The sequence below is a fragment of the Ascaphus truei genome, chromosome 4 (genome assembly GCF_040206685.1).
Source record: "Ascaphus truei isolate aAscTru1 chromosome 4, aAscTru1.hap1, whole genome shotgun sequence".
NCBI classification, from domain to species: domain Eukaryota; kingdom Metazoa; phylum Chordata; class Amphibia; order Anura; family Ascaphidae; genus Ascaphus; species Ascaphus truei.
This window is the reverse complement of record NC_134486.1, coordinates 411,987,275-412,011,828: the sequence shown is the minus strand read 5'-3', so window position 1 is coordinate 412,011,828 and position 24,554 is coordinate 411,987,275. Positions and strand designations below refer to the sequence as shown.

Below are 24,554 nucleotides of genomic sequence, written 5' to 3'. Positions count from 1 at the left end.
AGTATTCCTATCCTCCGCTCCAGAAAAAAAAAGGGGGGTTGCAATCCTAGTCCATAATAAAGTAGGCCTAGTAGTGGATAAGGTAAAGAAAGACCGAGAGGGGAGGTTCCTGATGCTCATAGGGTCCATCAACATGCTCCCCATAACAATAGCCACGCTGTATGCCCCCAACACCCATGAAGCAGAATTCTTTACGAAGACATTCGGCATTATAAAAAAGTTTAGCGAAGGAGCCCTAATCCTAGGCGGGGACTTCAACGTGGCTATGAACACAACCCTAGATCGCTCAGGTCCCCATAAGTGCAGAACCAACCCCCGATCTTCCGCGCTAGCACAAGGTCTGAAAGACCTTCACCTAATAGATGCATGGAGAGAAAGCCACCCGCTAGAAAAACTCTACACTTTCTACTCACACCCACACGACTCATTCAGTAGAATCGATTACTTCTTTATCTCTAGCAGACTGGTCTCCGCGGTCACCCACACAGGGATCCATGATATTTCATGGTCGGACCATGCACCGATCGAGCTAAGGTGCGCGCAGATAGGGCTGGAAAGGCCAAGAGCAAATTGGAAACTAAATGACTCCCTCCTAAAGATCCCAGACCTTGAGAGAAAAATCAAAGAGGAGATTAAATACTTTTTCAGTGAAAATAAGGACAGCGTTGACTCACACATAACCCTCTGGGAGGCACACAAAGCAACACTGAGGGGGGTTTTGATTAGTATGGGAGCCCGCAAGAAAAAGGAGCGCAACGCAAAAATTATTAAGGTGCAAGCAGAACTAAAACAGCACTGGGAACAACATAGGCGGTCACCTGACGCAGAGACCCTGCGACAAATTAAAGACACCCAGACAAAGCTGAATCTTCTGCTCACCTCCCAGGCTGAGAAAGCGTTAAGTTGGTCAAAGAGAAGATTTTTCGAGAAAGCAAACAAACCAGATACCTTACTAGCCAATATGATTAACTCTAAAACGCACAATTATAGTATCCAAGCGTTACGACGTGAATCAGGGGAAATTACTGCCAACCCCAAGCAAATTGTACGGGAATTTAAAGATTTCTATGCAAAATTATATGACGGGGATAAAGTAAACAGATCACCAGCGAACAAGGTGGCCCTGGAGAATTTTCTAGCAAGTTCAAATATACCCTGTTTGAGCGAGGTGGACAGAGAGGTGATGGGCAGAGATTTTACAATGGAGGAATTAGCGGAGGTTATGAAAAACCTGAAACCCTCTAAAGCCCCGGGCCCAGACTGGTACTCGAATCTTTACTACAAAAAGTTTAGGAAACAATTGGCCCCTTACTTACTACGTATGTTTAACCAAGTGTTGAACGGATCCCCATTCCCGAGCCAAATGCTCCAAGCGTCCATCTCAGTAATACACAAGACAGGGAAAGACCCGCAGGACTGTAAGAGCTACAGGCCTATATCCCTCATTAATTCGGACATCAAAATCTATTCCAAATTACTGGCCAATAGAGTGAGTCTAATCCTACCCAGACTGGTGCACCCAGATCAAGTCGGGTTTATCCAGGGTCGACAAGCATCGGATAATACCCGACGAATTATTGATCTGATAGAAATAGCCAATCACAATGATATACCAGTTATGGCGCTCAGTCTGGATGCGGAAAAAGCGTTTGATAGGATAGACTGGCCATACCTGGAGGCCACGCTTGGAGCGTTCGGAATGGGCAACAAATTAATAAAAGCTATATTTGCGCTATATTCAACCCCGTCGGCAAGGGTGACCCACCAGGGATTCGCTTCAGACCCCTTTCAAATTAAGAGCGGTACGCGACAGGGATGCCCGCTCTCCCCCCTCCTCTTTGCACTGTGTATGGAGCCGTTGGCGGCCCAGATCCGGGATAGCAAAGATATTTCAGGTATTGCCATCGGAAACCAGACGCATAAGGTGGCACTCTATGCGGATGACGTGTTCCTGACAGTATCCAGGCCCCTTACCTCTCTGCCGAACCTGTTCGAGGTATTGGGACGGTTCAACAGGGTCTCCGGGTTCAAGATAAATCAGAGCAAATCGGAGGCCATTAACATAAATCTCCCCAAACACGTAGAAAAATTAATTGCCCTTAACTTCAATTTCCGCTGGCAGAAGCAACAAATCAAATATCTGGGAGTCAATATCACAAGGACATATAATACCATCGGCCAAGCCAACTACCCGCAACTGATGCGGACCCTGAGAGAGGATCTCCATAAGTGGGCTAAAAACAAGATCTCATGGATTGGCAAAATCCACTGCGTAAAAATGAATTTGCTCCCTCGCCTTTTGTATCTTTTTCAAACGCTCCCAGTGCCGTTAAATTTGAAGGAAACTCTCTCCCTCCAAATTGAGATAGATAAGTTTATCTGGGGAGGCAAAAAGGCGAGAGTGAGCAAAAAGATAATGCGCACACAAACAGGGGCGGGAGGACTAGCGGTACCTTGTTTGTTATCATACTACCGAGCGGCTCAATTATGTCAAATTGTGCAATGGCACACTGACCCCGACTCTAAAAGATGGGTCGCGGTAGAACGAGAGGCATGCTCCCCATTGGAACTCGAGCATCTGATCTGGTACCCCAAGAAGGTGCGCAATAGCACCAAACTGCCGTTATCCTCAATGACCAACTCGCTATCTATCTGGGCAGGCGCCAGGCTTAAGTGTGGCCTGACTAGCAAGGCATCGGGTATGACACCAATTTGGAATAACCCCCTCTTTGCTCCGGGCCAATCTAGCACAAACTTCTCTATCTGGAAACAAAACAATATAAAGCGTTTGGTGGATCTGGAGGGGAGACAAGGCATAAAAATTTTCGAATTAGTCAAATCCGACCACCATATTCCTAATGCCGAGATCTTTAGGTACCTCCAGATCAGGGCGTTCTATCAAAAAGTTCAGCCAAAGTCCCCTATGTCAAACTTCGAAAAGCTCTGTCGATCAGGGACATCCACGGTGAGACTTACATCGCAGATGTATAAGGAGGTAACCGGTTCTAGCAAGACAGTGAAGGAAAAAAACAGATATATGACCCAATGGGAAACAGACCTAGGTGAGGAGCTAGAGGTAGATGACTGGACCAAGATAGTGACGGCAACCTCTAAAAGCTCCATGTGTACAACCTTAAGGGAGAATGCATATAAGGTAATGATGCGCTGGTACCACACTCCCGCTAAATTAGCCAAATTTCTGCCCAGTTACTCCCCATTGTGTCCAAGACAATGTGGACAGCAGGCAGACTTGTTGCACATGCTGTGGTCCTGCCCCAAAATCGTCCCAGTCTGGGACTCAATTAAAGACTGGTTGAACATAATCACAGGTAAACCCGTCCCATTAGACCCATGGCTGTTCCTCCTGAACAGGCCAGCAACCGGGTTCACTAAAGGCGAAAACAAACTGATAGCTCACTTTGCTATGGCGATGAGGGGGGAGACTGCAGCACGATGGAAACAAAACATAATCCCTTCAATTTCAAACATTAGACATAGAATTTGGACGGTATGCCAGATGGAAATGCTAACAAGCTTAGTCAATGACACTGGCGAAAATTTTGAAAAAGTATGGGCACCATGGTTAGCCCAGAAAGATATCCGGGGAGTGGAGAGGTCCTCAATTTGGCTTTAATAGGAACAAATGCGTTCTCCCTTGAGGGAGTGCTTATTGACGGAACCTACAACACACTAGGATAGAAACGCCCCCCCCCCCCCCACCCCATCACCCCGTAGGACCAAGAAGGGACACACAAGACAATGAGAGAGACAAATCAGTTACGAACCGGACGTCCTACGGGGTACGCAGAAAGTCCTCAGACGCAGAGAACCAGTATGGGGGAGGCAGAAGCGGACCCACGGAAGGAGATCCCCCTAACCCCCATACTCCCCCCCCCTCCCCTTTCTCGCTTCCCCTTTTCCATCCCCCTTGTCTGTCGTCGTCCCCCCCCCCCTCCCCGGGTCCTAACCGGAGATCCCCCCCCCCCCCAGTATGTCTGTCGGCCTTCCCAGTTTGTCCAAAGACGTCCACCAATTTACAGAAGAATTGTCACATGCAGTAAACTGTCACGGTACGCGGCTGAGAGATTATCTACTGTATGTATATTATGTACTGAACAAAATAAAAAATTTAAGTTGAAAAAAAAAAAAAAAGCCATAACCTGCTTCTTAGTTTTGGGGACTGGCCACTGCACTATAGCCCCCACCTTAGCTGGTTCAGGCTGAAGGTGCCCTCCGACCACCCTGTGCCCTAGGTACAAGACTTCTGCCATACCTACTAAACACTTGGTGCGTTTCAATTTGAGTCCTGCTTCCCTCATTGTGCTCAGCACCACTGATACCTTTACCAGGTGACTGTCCCACAACCCTCTAAACATTGCAATGTCATCCAGGTATGCCCGTGCAAAGCCCTGCATCCCTTCCAGTAACCTTTTGACCAGGCGTTGGAAGGTAGCTGGGGCATTCGTCATCCCAAATGGCATCACTATAAAAATTCATAGAGACCACTTGGAGTAATGAATGCTGACTTCTCCCTAGCCTCCTGGGTCAACGGGATCTGCCAATACCCTTTGCTAATATCCAATGTGGTCAGATACTTTCCCCCACGAGCTCATCTAATAGCTCATCCATGCGAGGAATGGGATAAGCATCTGACACCGTTCCCGCATTGAGCTGTCGGTAGTGCACACAGAAGCGGGTGGTTCCGTCCTTCTTAGGCACTAGGACTACCGGACAAGCCCAAGGGCTCTGGGATGATACAATTACCCCTAGGGCCAGCATCTCCTCTACTTCCCTTTCTATGCTGCCCATCACCTATGCTAGTTCCCGATAGGCATGCTTATGCAGAGGTGTCAGCTCAGCACTGGGTGATCGGTGATATGTGTTCTGCCCGGCTTGTCCGTGAACAGAACCCTGTACTGCTCTTGCAAAGCCCTCACCTGTACCTTCTGCTGTGCGCTGAGCTGGGACCCTATCTCAACCTGCTCTATTGTGCCCTCCTGCCTAGGTTCCCCTTGGAGGTCAGGCAGAGCATTGCTCGCCGGGTCCCACATCGGTGGGCGGCAAATAGCCAGCACTGATGCCACACTCGGTGCAAAATACTCCATGAGCATATTGATGTGATATGTCCTATTTCTTCCTGTCTCTCCAGCTAACTGTACAACATACTGTAGTTGCACTCATTCGTCTTTCTGAGACCGTGTACGGTCCAGGCCAGGCAGCCATTAATTTGTTCTGCCGAGTGGGCTTTAGAACAAGTACCTGCTGTCCTTGGATGAATGATCTGCTATGGGCATTCTGAACCTACCAAGCTTTCTGCTTGGTCTGAGCCTCCCGAAGATTAGCTGTGCCAACCCCATAAGCATTTCTAGCCGGTCTCTGAGATCCACTACATACTGAAGCACAGAAGCATCGGTATTAGTAGTCTCCCCTTCCCATACCTCACGGAATAAGTCAAGAGGTCCCCCGTACCCTGCGATCATATAGCAGCTCAAAGGGTGAGAACCCGGTAGATTCTTGCATTACCTCTTGGTTTGCAAACAGCAAATGATGTTGGTGAATCTCCCAGTCCTTCCCTTTAGCTTCTATAAAAGCTTGCAGCATCTGCTTCAGGGTACCATTGAACCTCACATAGACCCTGCTTCAGGGTACCATTGAACCTCTCACATAGACCGTTGGTCTGGGGGTGGTAAGGGGTCGTGCGCTTGTGCTTCACCCAGCATGAATCCCAGAGACACTGTAGTAATTCACTCATGAATTGCGACCCTTGATCGGAATCTCACTAGGAAAACCTACTCTAGTGAAAATAACTAACAATGCTTTTGCTACTGCCCTTGCATCGATGATGGCAAGGGCTACAGCCTCAGGATACCGGGTGGCAAAATCCAACACCGTGAGTTTGTAACGCTTGCCAGACCAACTGGGGATCAAGAGGGGTTCCACTATGTCCATAGCTACCCTCTGAAAAGGTTCCCCAATTACCGGTAGTGGGTTCAGGGGTCCTTTCACACGGTCACCCGGCTTACCCACTAGCTGGTAGGCAGCACAGGACCGGCAGAAATCTGCCACAGCCCCTGATACCCCAGGCCAGTAGCGACGCTGCAAAAGCCGGGCTCTTGACCCCTGATGCCTCGCTAGTGGTATGATGTGGGCTACCTGTATCAACTGTTGCCTATACTCCCTCGGTACCACTAACTGTCGCCTACCGGTCCAGAACCTATCTAGACCCTTAGCCGTCTGCGTCCCATAGCCGTCTATATAAGAGCCCGCGGTGCCATGAGAAATGTTCTGACCCACTTCTCCAGTTAGATCCAAGGAAAAACACTCCAACACACAGCCCTGGACAGAGTGGGTCCCACACCAAAAGACTGATAAAAATATATGTAATCCTTTATTGATCCATAGTTAAAAAACGGATGTAGGTATCCTCCTACGCGTTTCGGACAATCCGCAATTTATCAAGGACTCCTTGATAAAGGGCGGATTGCCAGAAACGCGTAGGAGGGTACCTACCTCCGTTTTTTAACTATGGATCAATAAAGGATTACATATATTTTTATCAGTCTTTTGGTGTGGGACCCACTCTGTCCAGGGCTGTGCGTTGGAGTGTTTTTCCTCGGATCTCTCTGCATTCTCCTGGATGCACGCCCATCAAGATTTACAGGACTGGGGTAATACGAATTTTGAGTAGCTATTCTTTATCTACCTACCTTTGGACTCTCCCAATGAGGCTTTAGGTCTGATTTTCCTTATATCTCAGCCTTTAACCTTCAGGGTCAGAGTTCCTTATATGTGGTATATGAAATGTCAATGAATACATACCTCACTAGCCCCAGTACCTATTTTCTGCATCTCATTTAAGGATTTATATCAAGATTGGATCTATATGTTGGAGCGCATATCACTAATTGACTCCACTTCCCCAGTTAGACTCGGACGCCCAGAGCCTCATGCGCTCCAAGCTGGGATCAGACCTCACCGCATCCCTAAACTGTGTCCCTAATTCTGCCCACCCATCCTTAGTCTCTAAGTCAGGGGCAAGGGAAACAGGTAAAGGGGAAGGTAAGTCAGTACACTGTCACGACTCAGTCTGGCTTACCTTCCAGTTCTCCTCAGAACCCTGGGAACTGTTGGTCCCAAATGCAGGGGGACGGCGGATCCTTCAGGTGCAACGCCTGATGACTGACTCCTGGTAATCGCTGCAACAGGAGCCAAATCTGCCGTGAAAACACATGTTACATGCCCCTGGTCATTGCCAAGTAGGACCCCAGCATCTAACCCGGGCAATACCCCAACCTCCCTCATGCCACGTCCGGCACCCCAATCAAGAAAGACCTGGGCAACCTGGATGGACCGCGGTCCACCGTCTGGCATGGTCACTTGCATCCCGGTGCCCGGGAGCAAATCTTCTGGCCGGACCATATCAGATCGGACCAGGGTAACAGTGGCACCGGAGTCGAGCACGCTGGCTGTTTGGCGATCTCCGATGGTCACTGGTCGCAGATTTTTCTGCCGGACATCGTTGGACTGCATCTTGACTGGTGCAATCTGATGTTCCTCTGTCTCCGCTGCTGATTCTAGGTTTACAAGTGCAGATCTCTCCGTGGAAGTCCCTCCCTGGGCTGGTTCGATAGCTGATCTTGGCTCCTCTGTGTGTGCCAGTCACCCACGGCCGACTGGCCTCGCAGCTGGAGAGCGTTGCCCGGTTGGGGTCCACTGGAACTCGGACTGTCCAGACAGTCTGGCTTGATGTGCCCAGTCTTGTTGCACTGATAGCACCTTCTTCCGTGTTGGAAGTCTGCAGTTTTGGGTGCACTTCGATCTGCTGCAGGTTTACTCTTCCACTGATGGGTGCTTTTGGCTCCCTTGGCCGAAGTGGCTTTGTCCTGGGTAGCCCTTTTCTTTCGCAACTCTACCCAACTGGTGACAAACTCATCGGCCAGTTTTGCAACATCTGTATCAGTTTTTGGCTTGCGGTCAAAGATCCATTCCCGCATGTCCGTGGGGCACGGCTGCAAAAAATGTTCTTTGTATATCAAGTCCAGAAGCAAGTGGTACTTAGTAACACCATACCCCGCCACCCACTGTCCCCCGTGCAAAGCCATGCGGGAGGCAAACAGCGTGTAGGACTCTCGGGCCGTTTTTCCTCAGACGAACATGCCTCAGTACGCTTCTGGGGTGAGAGCATACTGGGTGAGCAGGACGGCTTTCACATGTCCATAGTCATTGCCATCCTCGTGCATGAAGGCCTGGAGAGTTGCACCAGACAATAACGGGTCAAGACGCAAAACCCAGTCCTGCTCTGGTACCTTGTATCGGTGACATTGGGCTTCAATGTTCCTGAGAAACCCGTCAATCTTGTCCGTGCCATCCACGAACTTACCAAAGCTGTGATCGTCCACTCGGGGTATTGCTTGCTCCCCGTCGACAAAATGGGATTGGGGGGGTGGCTGTTCCTTGGGCTGCTGCAAGCATCCAGATCCGTTTTCCCACGGTAGTCCCCTCTCCCCACGAGGCAAGGATTGAGATGATTCCAGGGGTGGCAAATCCAGTATCCACTGGGGATACCATAGCCGCATTCCCTCGAACCAGTTCCCCAACAAAGTCACTGCCGGTACCTGCTCTCTCCCCATGTCCTTCCTCCGCCACCGGGGCTGGATTAACATCCGGCGCCCCTTGCTAAAATGCTATCACTGTAACTGCAGCTGAGAGCATGTCCCACTCTGGTGAAGCCATATGGGCTTCGTGAGCTTCCAAGTCCTCCAGTAAAGCCTTTGACCGACCGTCCGTTGGCAATCCGTAGCTTTCACACTGGGCAACAATCTTGATTCGGTCCCATGACCAGTACTGACACGATTGATTGTCCATGTTCGTCTGAGGGTGCTAAGCTAAGGGGCAAAGAGAATCTGTGTTTCCGGTGCACCATGAACCGTGTGTATGCTACCGCTTGTCTTGGGAGCTCGCAATCTACGAGTTTCCCGCTATGTTATAGGACACTGCAGGATTTTATAACATAGGTTCAATCGATCCCACAGCTACCACCAGTAAATAAGCCTGTCATGGGAGACCAAGGTTATCAACACCTTTTTATACCGGGATCATTGATTGAGCAAAGCAAGGAGGTAAAATAAATTGTAATTTATTTCAGGAAAAGACATACACACAATGTAACACAATATACAGGGTTAACACACTTACTGGGAACTGGGCTAACGAATAAAATTGTTCTTTAAACAAAATTCACAAAATTGACCTCTGTAGGAGCCCTTTCCAATGACTGGGAGGTACTCATGAAAGTCCTGGAACTGATTTAGGTGGCAATGCCAGCCGCGACGTTGTAAAAAAGCGGGATTTAGAAAATTTTCTCAGTCAAAATCTTTGAAGCCGGCTCGCGTCTATTCAGTGCAGAGCATCTTTGAATTTGCCGCTGATGGTTTGGCGCTTGGAATCTGCGCTTCTGATTGGCTGCAAGGTTTCTTATGGGTTTCAGTGTCCCACTCACAAACCTCTACAGCCTATCAGAGCGTGGGACTTCCCCATGCCAGCCAATCACCGATTTGCCAGTATTGTAAAGCCAGATGGGCACCTTTTCTCAGTCTGCTAAGAGGCATGCGCCAACCAGGCACCTCTGCCTCTTAGCATATTAAGCCCACCCGCTGTCCAGGCTCCACAGAGTCTGGGTGGCAAATGGTAGCCGGATAGCCCTGTGTTAGCCCAGGACGGATGTACTCAAGTGTAACTGCAGTACCCCTCCTGTTCTAACACCTTGGCATCCCTGAGGCTTTCAAATCCAGACTCTGCACAAACCCATAGGCACCAAACTTGGTAGCCATCTGGTCTCTTGGAATCCAAGACTCGGAAATCCCACAGTTCATTTACAGGTTTTCAGTACATACAGTATACCTATCAAACCATAATAAAATATACTGGTCCCTGTATCTTGTGTGATAAAATGTGTAAGTCCCTTCTCTGGTGTCAGGGATTGAGTAAGGGGATATACTGTATACACTCACTAGCCTCTTGCTTGCCACACTCTAGAAATGACTTTAAACTTTTTACACACAAAAACCACTCACAGCTTTATCATATAGCTGGAGCATCCCCATAACCCCTATATTAGGTTCAGGGTACCTGGGCACGTCCCTTTATACTAATGACCCCCTGTATGTTGCAGGTGTGCAATATCCCTTCATGCCCCGTTAACCTTGTCTGGCTCATGCTGCAGCAGGAATCCTGGCAGTGAGTCGCAAGAACGTTTTCAGTTTCGGAGTTTTCCCGGAGCAATGTGCTTGGCTGTATCCAAGATTCTTACTTGATTCCCGGATCCAACTTTTGGGGTATCCTGGAACTCTGGAACCCTGATACATAGACACATTCTGTGAAGACTTTCTCTGGCAAACCCACGCTAAAACTTACAGCCTAGAAATCTCCTGATCCCAGCACCCAGAGAAAGGCAAAACACAGAAAAATCTTTAATGCCGCATAAATTGCACACATTCACAGCAATGCATTTCCGACATCTAGGTCCATGAGCTGACACTCTAGGACCTCAACACACGGATCAGGGGTAACCAAGTGGGCTTAACCTTTATTAGTGAGCCTGGGTACCCCTTCACCATCACAGGCTCCCACAATCTGCGGGCCAATAGGAAGCCGTGACATCATCAGATTCGACTTTCTTTTGGCCCGGGTGACTCTGGAGCTTTAAACTTTAAACTCCAGCCAGCTCAGCCAGAGCAGCTACCGGCACCCCCTACGGAGGTATGTAGCTCCGGAAACGGGGTCCTTGGAGCTGAAATGAATGGGGTTCAGCTCCATAGGCTCCCTACTTCAATCCTGGATAAAAAAAAAAAAGCGCTTGGATTGCTCATTTATAACAATTAAATTCAATATTGAAGAACCCCGCTTCAGCTGGATATAAAATGATTGTGTGGGGGTAAGGTGCTAATGGGTAACGTATTAGGTGAGTAATGAAGAAGCAAGAACCCACTATAAGCACTCAATACCCCCTAAATGTATAATGTGATTAATAAAAATAATTTTTAATGCTGTACTAATTAAAATAATGGGTGTTAAAATTCAACAAATGACACACATATATGTTAACCCTATGATGAGTATATATGATACTCCGGGTCAATAAATAGAGGGACAGTTTGAGGTCTTATACACTGGCGACACACTTTATTCGAGCTCGGCTAGTCCCACGAATTCGGGTATACCCGGGTGTATTGAGGTTTGTGACTGTTTTCTGCCCGAGTGCATTGAGTTATTTTCCGGCAGGGATTGAAGCATTTTATTCCCGTTGGCTGCAATACTGCACACTACATATATATATATACTGCATTACAATTCATGAATTTATGCCATCTGGTAGACACGCGAAGCATTGCAGCCTATTAAATCCTAATCATTATCATTTAACAGATCAGCCGCCCATCAGCCAGGCATGAACCCAGGCTGGGAAGGCAAATGCAACGGGGCTTGTCAGAGGTGAGGAGCGGCGCATTCCAGGTATCTGCCAGGTACATACCGGGTATTTGCTCGAATAAAGTGTGTCGGTGCAGTAGATCAAAACGTCCCAGGGAGCCGGTATACAGTATTCCCTATTAGTGGTAATTAGGTATGCGCTGGGATCGGGGAGGGGCTGTTCGATAACCTGTCTCAGGTGTCAGACAGGTCCCAAGGTGGTAATGGTGAAAATGTGAGACTGATCATAATCTGCTAAGTGCAAGCAAAAAGATCAATACTAGAAACCAGTGTGTGCTCACTTAGCATATAGTAAATCCAGTAGGGGAAAATAGTTATTATAGACTCTATATAAAGACCAACATATAGCACCAGCTACTTAACTCCTAAATGATGATGAGGGAGTTGGCTGTCAAACACAGAACACGATGTGCAGAGGCTCATAGATTCCTATAGACAGTGTGGTTGTCAGTATACCTGTGCACATATTCATGAATGTGCTTCCACTGTCAGGAATGCTAATACCACTATAAAGCTGTATTTAGTATGGTAAGACCTTTCTAGTATGTCAAAAAAGGTTCCATGGTGGATAGTGGGTGAGAATAAGAGACTGTTTGTAGTACTGCCACTACGCAGCAATAAGCACACTGATAATAGATTAATCACTGAGCATATGGTATATGGACTTAGTGATGGCTAGTCAGTCACATATGCTCCATGTAAATTCACACATAAATCACCTTAATTGTAGCTAGTAAACTCCATATAAATAAAGAGCTATTGTCACTCATTGACACAAACGCCGTGGCTAATATACCCCTGGAAATGGTGTGGCTGTTGGTATACCTATGCACATATTCATGAATGTGCTACCACCGTTAGGAGTACAAATAACACTAATGCAACAAAATATCAGAGGAAATCAAGCAGCCCTCACCTCACCATGCGTCACCGAGTCACCACAAAGACTCCTGCCCAACATTAAAGGAAGTACAAGCGTGCCGTCTGGCAGCTGTTTGCTCTGCAACTGAAAATGCTGCCACGTGAGTACTGACGGCACGCATGCACGTGACAGATGCCGACGCACGCGTTTCGCGATTAGAAACGCTCTTAAGGCTTAGTGTGAGGGGGTTGGTTTTTATATAGAGTCTATAATAACTATTTTCCACTACTGGATTTACTATATGCTAAGTGAACACACACTGGTTTCTAGTATTGATCTTTTTGCTTGCACTTAGCAGATTATGATCAGTCTCACATTTTCACCATTACCACCTTGGGACCTGTCTGACACCTGAGACAGGTTATCGAACAGACCCTCCCCGATCCCAGCGCATACCTAATTACCACTAATAGGGAATACTGTATACCGGCTCCCTGGGACGTTTTGATCTAATAGACCTCAAACTGCCCCTCTATTTATTGACCCGGAGTATCATATATACTCATCATAGGGTTAACATATATGTGTGTCATTTGTTGAATTTTAACACCCATTATTTTAATTAGTATAGCATTAAAAATTATTTATATTAATCACATTATACATGTAGGGGGTATTGAGTGCTTATAGTGGGTTCTTGCTTCTTCATTACTCATTTATAACAATACATTATTTTTGTTTTTGTTGGAAAGGCAACAATTAAAGCAGCAGAACATGTGGGTTTTTTTAATAGACGGGAAGCAGGGGGTCTCCAGAGCTGATCCACGTTAATTTCAGCTCCAGGGACCCGCTGCTCCCCAAGATACATACCTTCATAGGAGGTGCCAGTAGCAGTTCTGCATACTTACAGGCCCCCTCGCCATACGGACCATTTGGAAGCTGCAAGGGTTGACATCACAGCTTCCTATTGTCCCGCATGACTCGGGACATTTAAGCCGCCATTTCGATAGCCCCACATAGCCCAGCCAGAGCTGCTTTTGGCACGCCCTAGGGAGGTAAGTATCTTTGGAGGCAGGTAGTCCCCCAAACTGAAATTAACGCAGTTCAGCTCTGGAGACCCCCACTTCAAACCTATAACTACAGTATATATTAAAAAAATAGGAATGCTGGATTGCTGCTTTAAGTACATTTAATAATACACATTCTAGTCTGCATATACAGTAGTCTGAGTAACATGTATTTTCCAAACAGTCTATTTAATTTTACTAACTGTTCATAAGTTTATTTTCTTTCACTCTTACAGATAAAAGAAATTATAACAATTGTCCAGACTTTCACAGCTTTAAGCAAGTCTAGCATTGAAGGAATTGATATTTTGTACATTAAGTTTAAAAATATCTTTGAAAGTATTAAAAAAAAAGTTTATGATATTCTTGATCCACGGAAGACAGAATTTGACACAGATTTCACAGAATTCACAACAAAGATTAATGGTTTAGAGGTAAGTAGAAAATAACTTTTTAAGGTCATCTGTCATTCTCATAAGGTCATACAGTACTCACAACGGTCTCCTTTCTAATTCTTTCACCTCTACTGCACTCTCTCACCTTAAACCTTTTTCCCTCACTGCCCCTTACCTGTGGAACTCCCTCACACTCGGTTTACGCCAAGCACCCTCTCTCCCCACCTTTAAGAGACCTTTAAACACCTGATCATTTATTCATTTAAAATAGGCGAACACACTATGAGACACAAAATACATGAGAAAGACACACTTACTGGGGGTCTGGGGCAAAGAACTAGACTTTCCTGGTTGAAACAAGCATAGAAACAAAGTTCATAGTTGACCAGGACTTGGTCCCAACTGTCCTGGAACTCAAATCGTCATGAAGTTCCTGACTCCACCACTCTCTTTCTTCCGGAGATGCTGAAATCCCTTGACCGGGAGTTAGTTAAACCTTTTTCCCTCACTGCCCCTTACCTGTGGAACTTCCTCACATTTGGTTTACGCCATGCACCCTCTCCTCACCTTTAAGAGACCTTTAAACACCTTTTAAATGAAGCATTTCATTAGCCTAGACTCATAACTACTGTCACACAGCCATTGCCCTCTACTGCACTTATTCCCTCACCTGCTGTCTATTGTGACAGTCATAGACTCTGTATACATTAGTAGGAGGTGGCAGTATGCCTGCTTTCCAGTACACGAGGAGATAACCCAGTTTAAGCAGTTCACATTAAGCAGTTCACAGGTGATTCTAATTGAGTAAGCTCATCTGCTTTTAAAAAGAGGAAATGCCTCTGGGGCAGCAGTCTGTCTCAGACACTGAGAGAGGACAGAGGGGAGCTGACAGACAGATAGACCCAGGCTCCACAGACTTATGCTGTCCCAATGGAATAAAGCTCCGAGGTAAGGAGCCAAGTAGTATTTACAAATATTGTTGGTCTATTCTAGCTTACTGTAGCTAACCAGCCAAGTTGATAGGCTTTACCATAGTTTAGTTCGCTTCCCTAACGGGGAAAGGCTTTTGTTTATTCATTCACAAAATACTACAGCCAATCCGAGTGTGGGAACTTTCTCAACAGCCAATCAGAGCGAAGCTGGTCTGGAAAGCTGGGAATCTGAATCTGCCAAGGGACATACGCGAGTTTGCCACTTTAGTCCCTTGCTATTCAGATGCCACCCGCTGGGTCAGGCTCCTCCAAGCCTGGTGGGACAAATGGTAGCCCGGATGACTTCCATTCATCCCAGGACGTGGGTACTTGAGCCCTTCCCTGCTACCCAAATGGCTTTCACAATCCTGGCATCCTCTGTTAGCTATCATCTCCGATGTTTAGCAGACTCACTGGCACCAACTTGGTAGCCATGGTAGCCTGTCTGAACATTGGATTATGAAAGTCCCAGCTCATATACAGTGCACGCAGTATATACCATATTCAACACAATGTTATTAAAATATACTTTAATATATCCTAAGTCTCTGGGTATGGAGAATAGAATAGAAATCAGCACTTTATTTTCTACTAGCCTTTATTCCCCACACACTATCTAGAGACTTTGACTGGACTTTAAGAATCCCCTCACAACCTTATACTTATGGTTGGAGTGCCCGTGAACCCCAATACAGGTTCTGGGCTACCTGGGCATTAACTGGATATTTCCCTTAACCTAGGGACCCCTCATAGTTACAGGGACACTTTGCATCCCATTGCCCCATTTACCTTTCCTACCTACCTTTACCTATGCTGAAGCAAGGAACCTTAGCGGTGAGTCATGCAAGCGTTTTCAAGGGGAGATATTGCCGGGACAATGTGCCTACATGTATCCGAGAACCAAGCATGATTCTCAGGTACATTTTTAAGGGAACTGACAACTCCGGATCTCAACTACATAGTCACATTCTGACAACAATTTCTCCTCAAACCCCCCCTTGAAACTCATGCCTTAGCAATCACTGCTTGCTGGCATCCCTGGAAAGGCAAAAACACATACAATTCTTTATTCACGCAAAGTACAGATTATGCACTAAACTGTACTGGGCTCAAGGGCTGACACTCCCGAACCATTAAACTCGGATCAGATGTAACCAAAACAGGGCTTGGCCTTTATTAAGAGCAGTAGAATAGGAGAAATACAGCGCACTGCCAGGGAGTCAGGTGGTGAAAAGTAAAATCCTATTTATTCAGTATTACTCCTTGATAAAGGACTTGGCTGTCCGAAACGCGTAGGAGGATTTTTGTTCCCATCCTGGGGTGATGTTTTAACTGGCTTTGTGCTGAATAAATAGGATTTTACTTTTCACCAACTGACTCCCTGGCAGTGCGCTGTATTTCTCCTATTCTTCTGCTCTGGATTTCTACATTGACGGCTGGCACGCCATATTGGACCACCAGAGACTATAGGAGTGGGTAAGATTATCTATATCATTCATTATGACTAACCATAGATGAGTACCTTTACCTTGATCATCCCTATGAGGCTACTGTGAGGAGATTTATGCGTGATTATGTTCCCTCCATTATTAGTGAACTTGGTGCATATTGGTGACTCACAGGTCATTTGGAAGCATACCCACTCCGTTATATAGTCTCATATGGAGTCCTTCAAGATTTATTGAGTGACAAGTTCTCCAGCGGTTGGAGCACCCATCTCCCCCTTGACCTTTATTAAGAACCTGGTTTCCTCCTCACCGCCACAACCACATGCCCTCCAGAACACCGGTACCGATTATAATACTGTATTTGGTACATGTATTATTTGTTCACTGTTTGACTTTTTATTTAACCTGATGAAGGTCTGATTGCAGGACCAAATTGTCGTTATTATGGCTGTTTTTTATTGAATATTTTAACATTTATTTTTTAGAGTGCCCAGCTTGTTTGCTGATATTTGCATATATCCTTCTGTCGAATTGTGAGAAACCTTTGACTATTGCACAGGAGGCACCCTTATTTTGTGTTTATTTTCACTGTTTTTCTGTTTATATTTTTTTATTATGTGTGCCAGGTCTATTCAGAAATTTTACCCTTTGTACTATTGTTTAGATACATTCAAAGGATTAATATCCAAATTGTGTAAAAGTAACAGGGATAACTGGGATCCCTATCTGTTAATGAACTATGTTCAACAAATAAAAGAGGCTATGTATCTACGTATATTTCTATATTTACTCATATTAGTATTTCTATTTTTATTAGATACAAATTCAGGCATTCATAAATACCAGTTTTGGAAGAATCTTATCTTCACAGCAAGCACTTCAACTACTTCAAAGGTAGGGCACTAATATAAATGTGTAACATGTAACAACATGAAAAACACACAGAAACACCTTGCTCACCATACAGAAGAGGTTAATTCAGACGGTGCAAAGGGAAAATAATATGCAAAAACACAAACAAGTGGCCAAGAGAGGTCACTAAAAGTCCCTTCAAATTGCACTCATTCCATGGTATGATGTATTTCATAAAGTACCAGTTTAATAACTAGTACCAATAGTATGGGAGTATATACACAGACCAACTGGGAAATGTCCACACAATCTAAACTATAGCATGACAAACAAATACATCAATTTTAATACATAATAAAATCTGCCGAAATGCATAAAATTACAACTAAATTACAAAAACTTAAAAGATCCCCTAGTGGGCGAGACTGGAACAGTAAGGTGAATATAGGGTTAATATGAACCTATACTGATACCCCCATATTATATGTATATGGAGATAAGGTCCAAAATATATTAGCACGGCTATATAGCCTCACCATACCATCATGCAAAGTAGCAGCTACAAAACAAGGGGAAATCCCACACTATTAGAGACTAGGCATACCAGAGGAAGACATTACTATGTCACAGCTTAAATAGTTATTGCTGTTATCATAGTTGGTACAGTGAATAGGGTATATAGTAAATTCAATGTACACCAGATGTCATTAGTAACCAGGTATAGATCTTTAAGCAGGTGTATAAGGGATAAATAACCTGCAATGAAAGCAGGAAGTATACAACCTGATAGCTGATACTGCAAGGACGGCATTGTAGTAGATGCCCTGTGTGTACAGCTGTGTGTACAACGTTCCTAGGTGTCTCCCAGTAGTAGGAGCTGCGTGTACACTCCGTCGCAACCCACGTGACTGTCAACGTAATGACGTCACTGTACCTGTACAGGTCATTACGTTGACGGTACCAACTACAATGCCGTCCTTGCAGCATCAGCTATCAGGTTGTATACTTCCTGCTTTCATTGCAGGTTATTTATTATTATTTTTATTAGCCAGAGCTGGTCTTTTATGGAGAAATATGTAGCACATCAGCTAAATAATTAGGCTTTTAGCTCTTATTATGGTTAATAGACAAAGCTGTGTTTTTTTAACTCTACCAGCTTGTACATTATGTTTATGAACAGATCTCTTGCTTCTGAACTGGGTACATGTGAACCCTACTGTCGTATTTCACAGACTCTGTATTTCAGTCACTTGGTGTCATTGTTGATATTGAACTTTGTGGTACTCCTTTTCACTAGCGAAATAGAGGTTCCAAAATATCAAACGACAGAGGGAAAAGGTGCCTCTCTCCACAGAAGGAGGGAGACTGGAATACCCAATTGCAATTGTATTCACTCACAGTATTGCCTAAGTAGACTGGTAGAACATGGATGTAGAGAGACTAGTTTGTGTGAGATATCACCATTGCATTGTTTGCATTATATTTTGTCTAGGTTTCAGAAATTAAACATTCCATGTCTTCAGTCTGAAATAGCAAACACAATCGGATTGATTCTTCATCACTATATGGCAGAGCTTGAATCAACTAAGAAGGTAACTCTTAAATATATTTAATTAAAAGCCACTGTTGTCAACATAGATTGAATGTCTTGAATTTAGCTACTAAATATAATGTTCAGAACAATTTAGCTGTGAAATGTTGAAAATTGTTTTAAAATGGTATCCAGCAGTCCCATTTTTAAATACCTGTAGGAAATTCCTATTGGTTCCCCGTTACCAGGGTATGGCTGAGTCCAATGATGAATAATCTTCATGTTTAAATTGGTGAGGATTTGTCATTTTTAAAAATCATGTAAATCAACCTAGAATAGCGGAATTTTCCTTTGTATGTATTCTTGCTTCAAGAGTTTAGGCTCTGTAAGTAAGTTCAGTTATACCCACTTTTAATTCTTAAGACTACTGATCATAATTTTAGTCCAATTGTGTTCAATATGAAAGAAAAGTCCAAAACAGGTCTACCCCATTACATTATTAGTTCATGTTAATTAAACATAAAAGTGTACTAATTTGTGCATGCATGTGTCTAAAATAATGGCCAGTTTACGATTTGCTTTTTTTTTTTTTTTCAACTTTACTTTTATTGGGTTTTCCATGCATACAGTATATCACCAACAATTGTCTCAGGAATCAACTGTAACTCGTATCTTTTAACAACACGTAACATGAATATGACATCAACTGAGGGTAACATACATTCCACAAACATGACTCACCAAACTGACAAGACACAACACAGACAGGAAAGAAGGGATAGGTGAGGGGGAGGGGGGAGAATAGGGTGCTGTTGCATCCGTCGTTTCGAACTCCTGGCTTCTTCCCTACTCATCGGGCTCTTCTCTATCCACTACTCTAAACGTCCGTCTCTATGTGGTCGTGGACCCTGCGTTGTCAAAGGAGAACGCACCTGTATCTATCATTGTAGAATTGCGGATATGCTTATCCCCGGGATGTCTGTCTGGGCCAGCCAAGGCGTCCAGACTTTTTGGAAATTTGGGCCGGTGTCATTAACCAAACTCGTCAACTGTTCCATCCGGCAGACATGCCAAATTCTGTTTCTAATCTTGGGTATTACTGGTAAATCCAATTGTTTCCACAGTGCTGCTATCTTGCACCTGGTGGCTGTTGCAAAGTGCGCGATTAATTTGTGCGACGCATTTGACAGACCCTGGATCCGTCTGCCCAATAGGAATAACCAAGGATCCAGGGAGATCTCCAAACCGAGTATCCTCTGTATCTAATCTCTAATTTGTTCCCAAATCGGGGCCACCTTCGTGCAAGACCACAGCATGTGTTGTAGATCTGCTATCTCCCCGCACTGCTTTGGGCAGAGCGGGGAGTATCCTTTGACAAATTTAGATAATTTTACTGGGGTATAGTACCAACGCATGAGGACTTTATATGCGTTCTCCTTTAACGTGGTGCAAATTGAACTTTTCGCTGCTGCCTGCAGGATCCCGTCCCAGTCCTTGTCCTCTAATGTCTCCCCTAGATCTGTCTCCCACTGTCTCATGTAACTGGGCCTTGTGGTCGTCGGAGTCTCAGGACAGATCACTTCCTTGTACATTCTAGAAGTTAGTCCCCGCGTGTCCGTATCTCTAGAACACAGCTGCTCAAAATTTGTCCTTGCTGGTCTAATTGGGAATTTGTTATAAAAATCTCGGATCTGGAGGTATCTAAAGAATTCCTTGTTTGGGATATCCTTTGTGGATTTAATTTGCTCAAAGGTTTTTATATGTATCCTCCCCTCCAGATCCTTTAATCTTGTGATACCTGCCTGTGTCCAAACTAACAAATTACCGCTATTCATTCCTGGAGCGAAGTCCGTGTTGCCGATTATCCGGGTCATTAGGGAGTGTTTGGAAGTGAGATTACAGCTATTTTTAGTAGCCTCCCAGACCTTCAAGGAATTGGCCATGGACTGAAGCGGAACCCCCATTTTTTTGGAGCTTCCCTTAGGGAGCCAAATCAGATTATGCAGCTCAACCGGGGCAGCACAGCTTTTCTCTAGTTCCACCCACTGCCTCTTGTTCGGATCTGCGTGCCACTGGACAATTTGGCTTAATTGTGCCGCTTTATAATAAGCTAACAAGCAAGGTACCGCTAGTCCCCCTTTGGAAGTAGGCCTCTTTAAGATACCTTTTGCAATTCGTGGGCTTTTTTTATTCCAAATGAATTTCATAATGTTAGACTGTAGGGAGAGGATGTCGGATCTCACTAAAGGTATTGGCAGACTTTGGAAAAGATATAACATCTTTGGGAGGAGGTTCATTTTCACGCTATGCATCCTGCCAATCCAAGATATGCCGCCCCTCATCCATGTCCTAAGATCCTCCCCCAATGTCTTAATCATCTTTGGGTAGTTTGCTTTGTACAGTATAGAGTTTTGTAATCCCTGGTGAGATATACCCCTAAGTATTTGATAGCGGAGGCTTGCCATTTAAAATTAAAGTTTATTTCTATTAATTTTTCTAATTCTTTGGGAAAGTTCTATTTAGAGCTTCTGATTTTGTCTGATTAATTTTGAAACCCGAGATTTGATTGAACCTTCCTAGGATCGCAAAGGTGTTGGGGAGAGATGTGAGGGGTCTTGACAGTGTTAAAATCACATCATCGGCGTATAGTGCCACCTTATGTGTCTGGTCTCCAACTGTTATTCCTGCTATATCCGGGCTTCATCTAATGTGCGCTGCTAGGGGCTCAATACAGAGGGCGAACAGCAAGGGGGACAGCGGACATTCCTGCCTTGTTCCGCTACGGATGCTAAATTGTTCCGACGGGAAGCCCTGATGCCGCACACCCTTGCCGTCGGGCCCTTGTATAAAGCTAGTATGGCATTTAACAGACGTCCCTCGAAACCAAATGCCTTCAATGTCTCTTTTAAATAGGGCCAGTTTATCCTATCGAAGGCTTTTTCAGCGTCTAGACTTAATACCATGGACTGGATGTTTTTTTGTTTGGCCAGATCAATCAAATCTATAATCCTCCTGGTATTGTCCGCCGCCTGCCTGCCGTCGATAAACCCTACCTGATCCGAGTGGATTAACCCAGGGAGGACGCTACCCATCCTGTTTGCTATAAGTTTGGAAAAGATTTTAACATCCGAATTGATCAGTGAAATGGGCCGGTAGCTCTTGCAGTCTGCCGGTTCCTTACCAGGTTTATGGATCAGGGAGATTGAAGCCTGCAACATTTGTGTTGGGAAGGAGGCCCCTGCTAGAATTTCGTTAAAGAGTTTTAACAGATGGGGAGCTAGTAATTTCATATATTTCTTATAGTACTGTATAAATTAGAAAACCCATCTGGTCCAGGCACTTTTGCTGGTTTAAGTGTCTTAATTACCTCCGCCACTTCCTCGAGTGTGAAGTCCTTCTGTAATACCTCTCTCACAACTCTGCCCAACCTCGGTAGTTTTGCCTCCTGCAGAAATAATTTTAGCAGCTCTGTGTTTTTCTGATTGTGGGTGCCCTTGTTTCCATCATACAAAGTTTCGTAGAAACATTTAAATTCCTCTACGATTTTTCTAGGGTTGGATGTCAGGTCCCCTCCCTGTGTTCTAATGGCGTGAATGTGGTAATTTGGAAGTTTATTTTTGAGTTTATTGGCAAGTAAGGTATCTGGCTTGTTAGCTTTTTCAAAAAATTTACGTCTGGTCCATGCCATTTCTCTCTTGGCCTGGGCGGATAAGAGGAGATTGAGCTTTGTTTTAGTGTCTAAAAGTTCTTTCAGATTTTGTTCTTGTTTATTAGCTTTATGTAGTTGTGAGAGATCTTCTAGCTTCTTTTCCAATTCTCTGATTTTGGCTTCTCTCTCTCTTTTGCGTTTAGCTGCCAAATTCATTAAAATCCCTCTGAGGGTATCCTTATGGGCCTCCCACAGTGTGTAGTGTGCTGACACACTCCCCTCATTCTCCTTGAAATATTCCTCAATCTTATCTCCCACCTCCCTTTCTACATCTGGGATTTTTAGAAACATTTCATTTAGTTTCCAATTCTCTCGAGGCCTGTCTAGCGGAATTAGCGTGCATCGCAGCTCGATAGATGCATGGTCAGACCATGAAATATCATGTATCTCAGTGCGAGAGACCCCTGGAACCATTCTATTTGACACAAGGAAGTAATCTATCCTACTGTATCTGTTATGTGGGTGTGAAAAAAACGTGTACTCCTTCACCATCTGATGTTGTTCTCTCCATATGTCTGACAGTTGACAGTATCTCAGACCCTGGTTTATTGTTAACACGTCCTGTCTGTGAGTTGTGTGCAATTTAGTACATCTGTCAAGGTCGGGGTTCAGCGTCCTATTCAGGTCACCTGCAACAATGATGGTACCTTTCGCTTTTTTTACTTAGCTGATGAAAGAACCGTTTGAAAAAGCCTTCTGCCGGCTCACAGGGAGCATAGATTGCCACCAATGTGATTGGCAGCTCTCTAATGGAGCCCGTCACTATAATATTCCTCCCCTCCCAATCTGCATACTTCCCGTCCGTTACTAGTGGGATGTTGTTATGTACTAAGATAGCTACTCCCTTTTTTTTAATCGCTGCTGAGGCCAAAAAGCTTGTTCTAAAGTTCTTATCGAAAAATTTTGGGTAGCTGTCCCGGGAGAAATGTGTCTCCTGCAGAAATAATATCTCTGCGCCTTTACATCGATAGTCTTTAAACGCCAGTTTCCTTTTTGTTGGACTGTTGAACCCCTTTACATTGTGTGAGATAAACACTATGTCGTTACTCATCTTTAGTCCTGTGTATTCTCACTTCTGGTTCCCGTGCCACCTCCAAGATGGCGCCCTGGAACCGGACCCTCGGCGATGACGCATTTCCGCACGCCGCCATCTTACGATTTGCTTTTTAATGGGCTTCAACCAGTTAATGCCACCACTTTTTTATGTCAGAGTTACCAGTTACTATCAAATGTCTATAGTGACACATTATCAAATTCCTTCAAAATTGTGTTGTACTACCTTACAGATGCAGTCAGATGTCGCCCTTCCCCGCACTTAAGCGGATAAACCGCGGACGAAGTGCAGACTGATCACTGCCATGTGCAGCGCAGGGGGGAATTTCCCATCAGGATTAACACAGCGGGAGTCCCTGCTTCTGAATGGAATTCCCGCTGTGTTAATTCTACCGGGCAGCACCAGTCTGGAATAGCTGCACAGTGAGAGCAAACAAAAACAGTCCCTCTCTCTGTGTGTCTCTAACAGGCGGTTACTACCACTAAGGTAATTTAGGTATTAACCCCTCCCGCAACCCTCCAGGGAGGTCTAATCACCCAACCTGGGGCAACTAACCCCTTCACCCATCCCCTCTACCCCGCAAACACACCGGTTAGGTACTAAGGTAATGGAGCTTCAGATGTAGCCAGCTTTATCTCCAACCTACCCAACCTACCCAAGCACGTGCTGAACCAAGAACTAAACGTGGTGTGTTCACAGCAAAGTGCAGAGCTTGGGGGAATTGCCCATCAGGATTAACACAACGAGGGTCCCTGCTTCTGACGGTGTTAATCCTCCCTGGCCGGATCAGTCTGGAAGAGATGTGCATTGAGAGTAGATAGAATCAGTCACTCGCTCTGCGCATGTCACGGGAGACCATGTTTATTAACACCTTTTTATACCGGGATCATTGATTGGGCAAAGCAAGGTGGTAAAATAAATTTTAATTTATTTCAGGAAAAGACATACACACAATGTACCGCAATTTGCACAAGTAACACACTTACTGGGAACAGGGCTAACAAATAAACTTGTCCTTTATACGAAATTCACAAAAATGACCTCTGTAGGAGCCCTTTCCAATGACAGGTAGGTACTCACGAAAGTCCTGGAACTGATTTCGGCATGCAATGCCAGACGCGACCGCTACGTTCTTCAGAAGAGGGACTTAGAAGAATTCTTGAGTCAAAATCTTTGAA

The 24,554-nt window shown here is 45.1% G+C and overlaps 1 protein-coding gene across 4 annotated transcripts in view; it reads left to right on the top strand.

The window, feature by feature from the left end:
* DNAH8 (dynein axonemal heavy chain 8) overlaps nt 1–24,554 on the top strand; it is a 1,091,167-nt gene that overhangs the window by 234,104 nt on the left and 832,509 nt on the right. For all 4 annotated transcript variants that reach the window (XM_075598772.1, XM_075598771.1, XM_075598773.1 and 1 more), the window contains 3 exons: nt 13,653–13,850; nt 17,048–17,124; nt 18,575–18,674. In XM_075598772.1, coding sequence (XP_075454887.1) covers nt 13,653–13,850; nt 17,048–17,124; nt 18,575–18,674 — 375 coding nt within the window. The remainder of the gene's footprint in view (nt 1–13,652; nt 13,851–17,047; nt 17,125–18,574; nt 18,675–24,554) is intronic.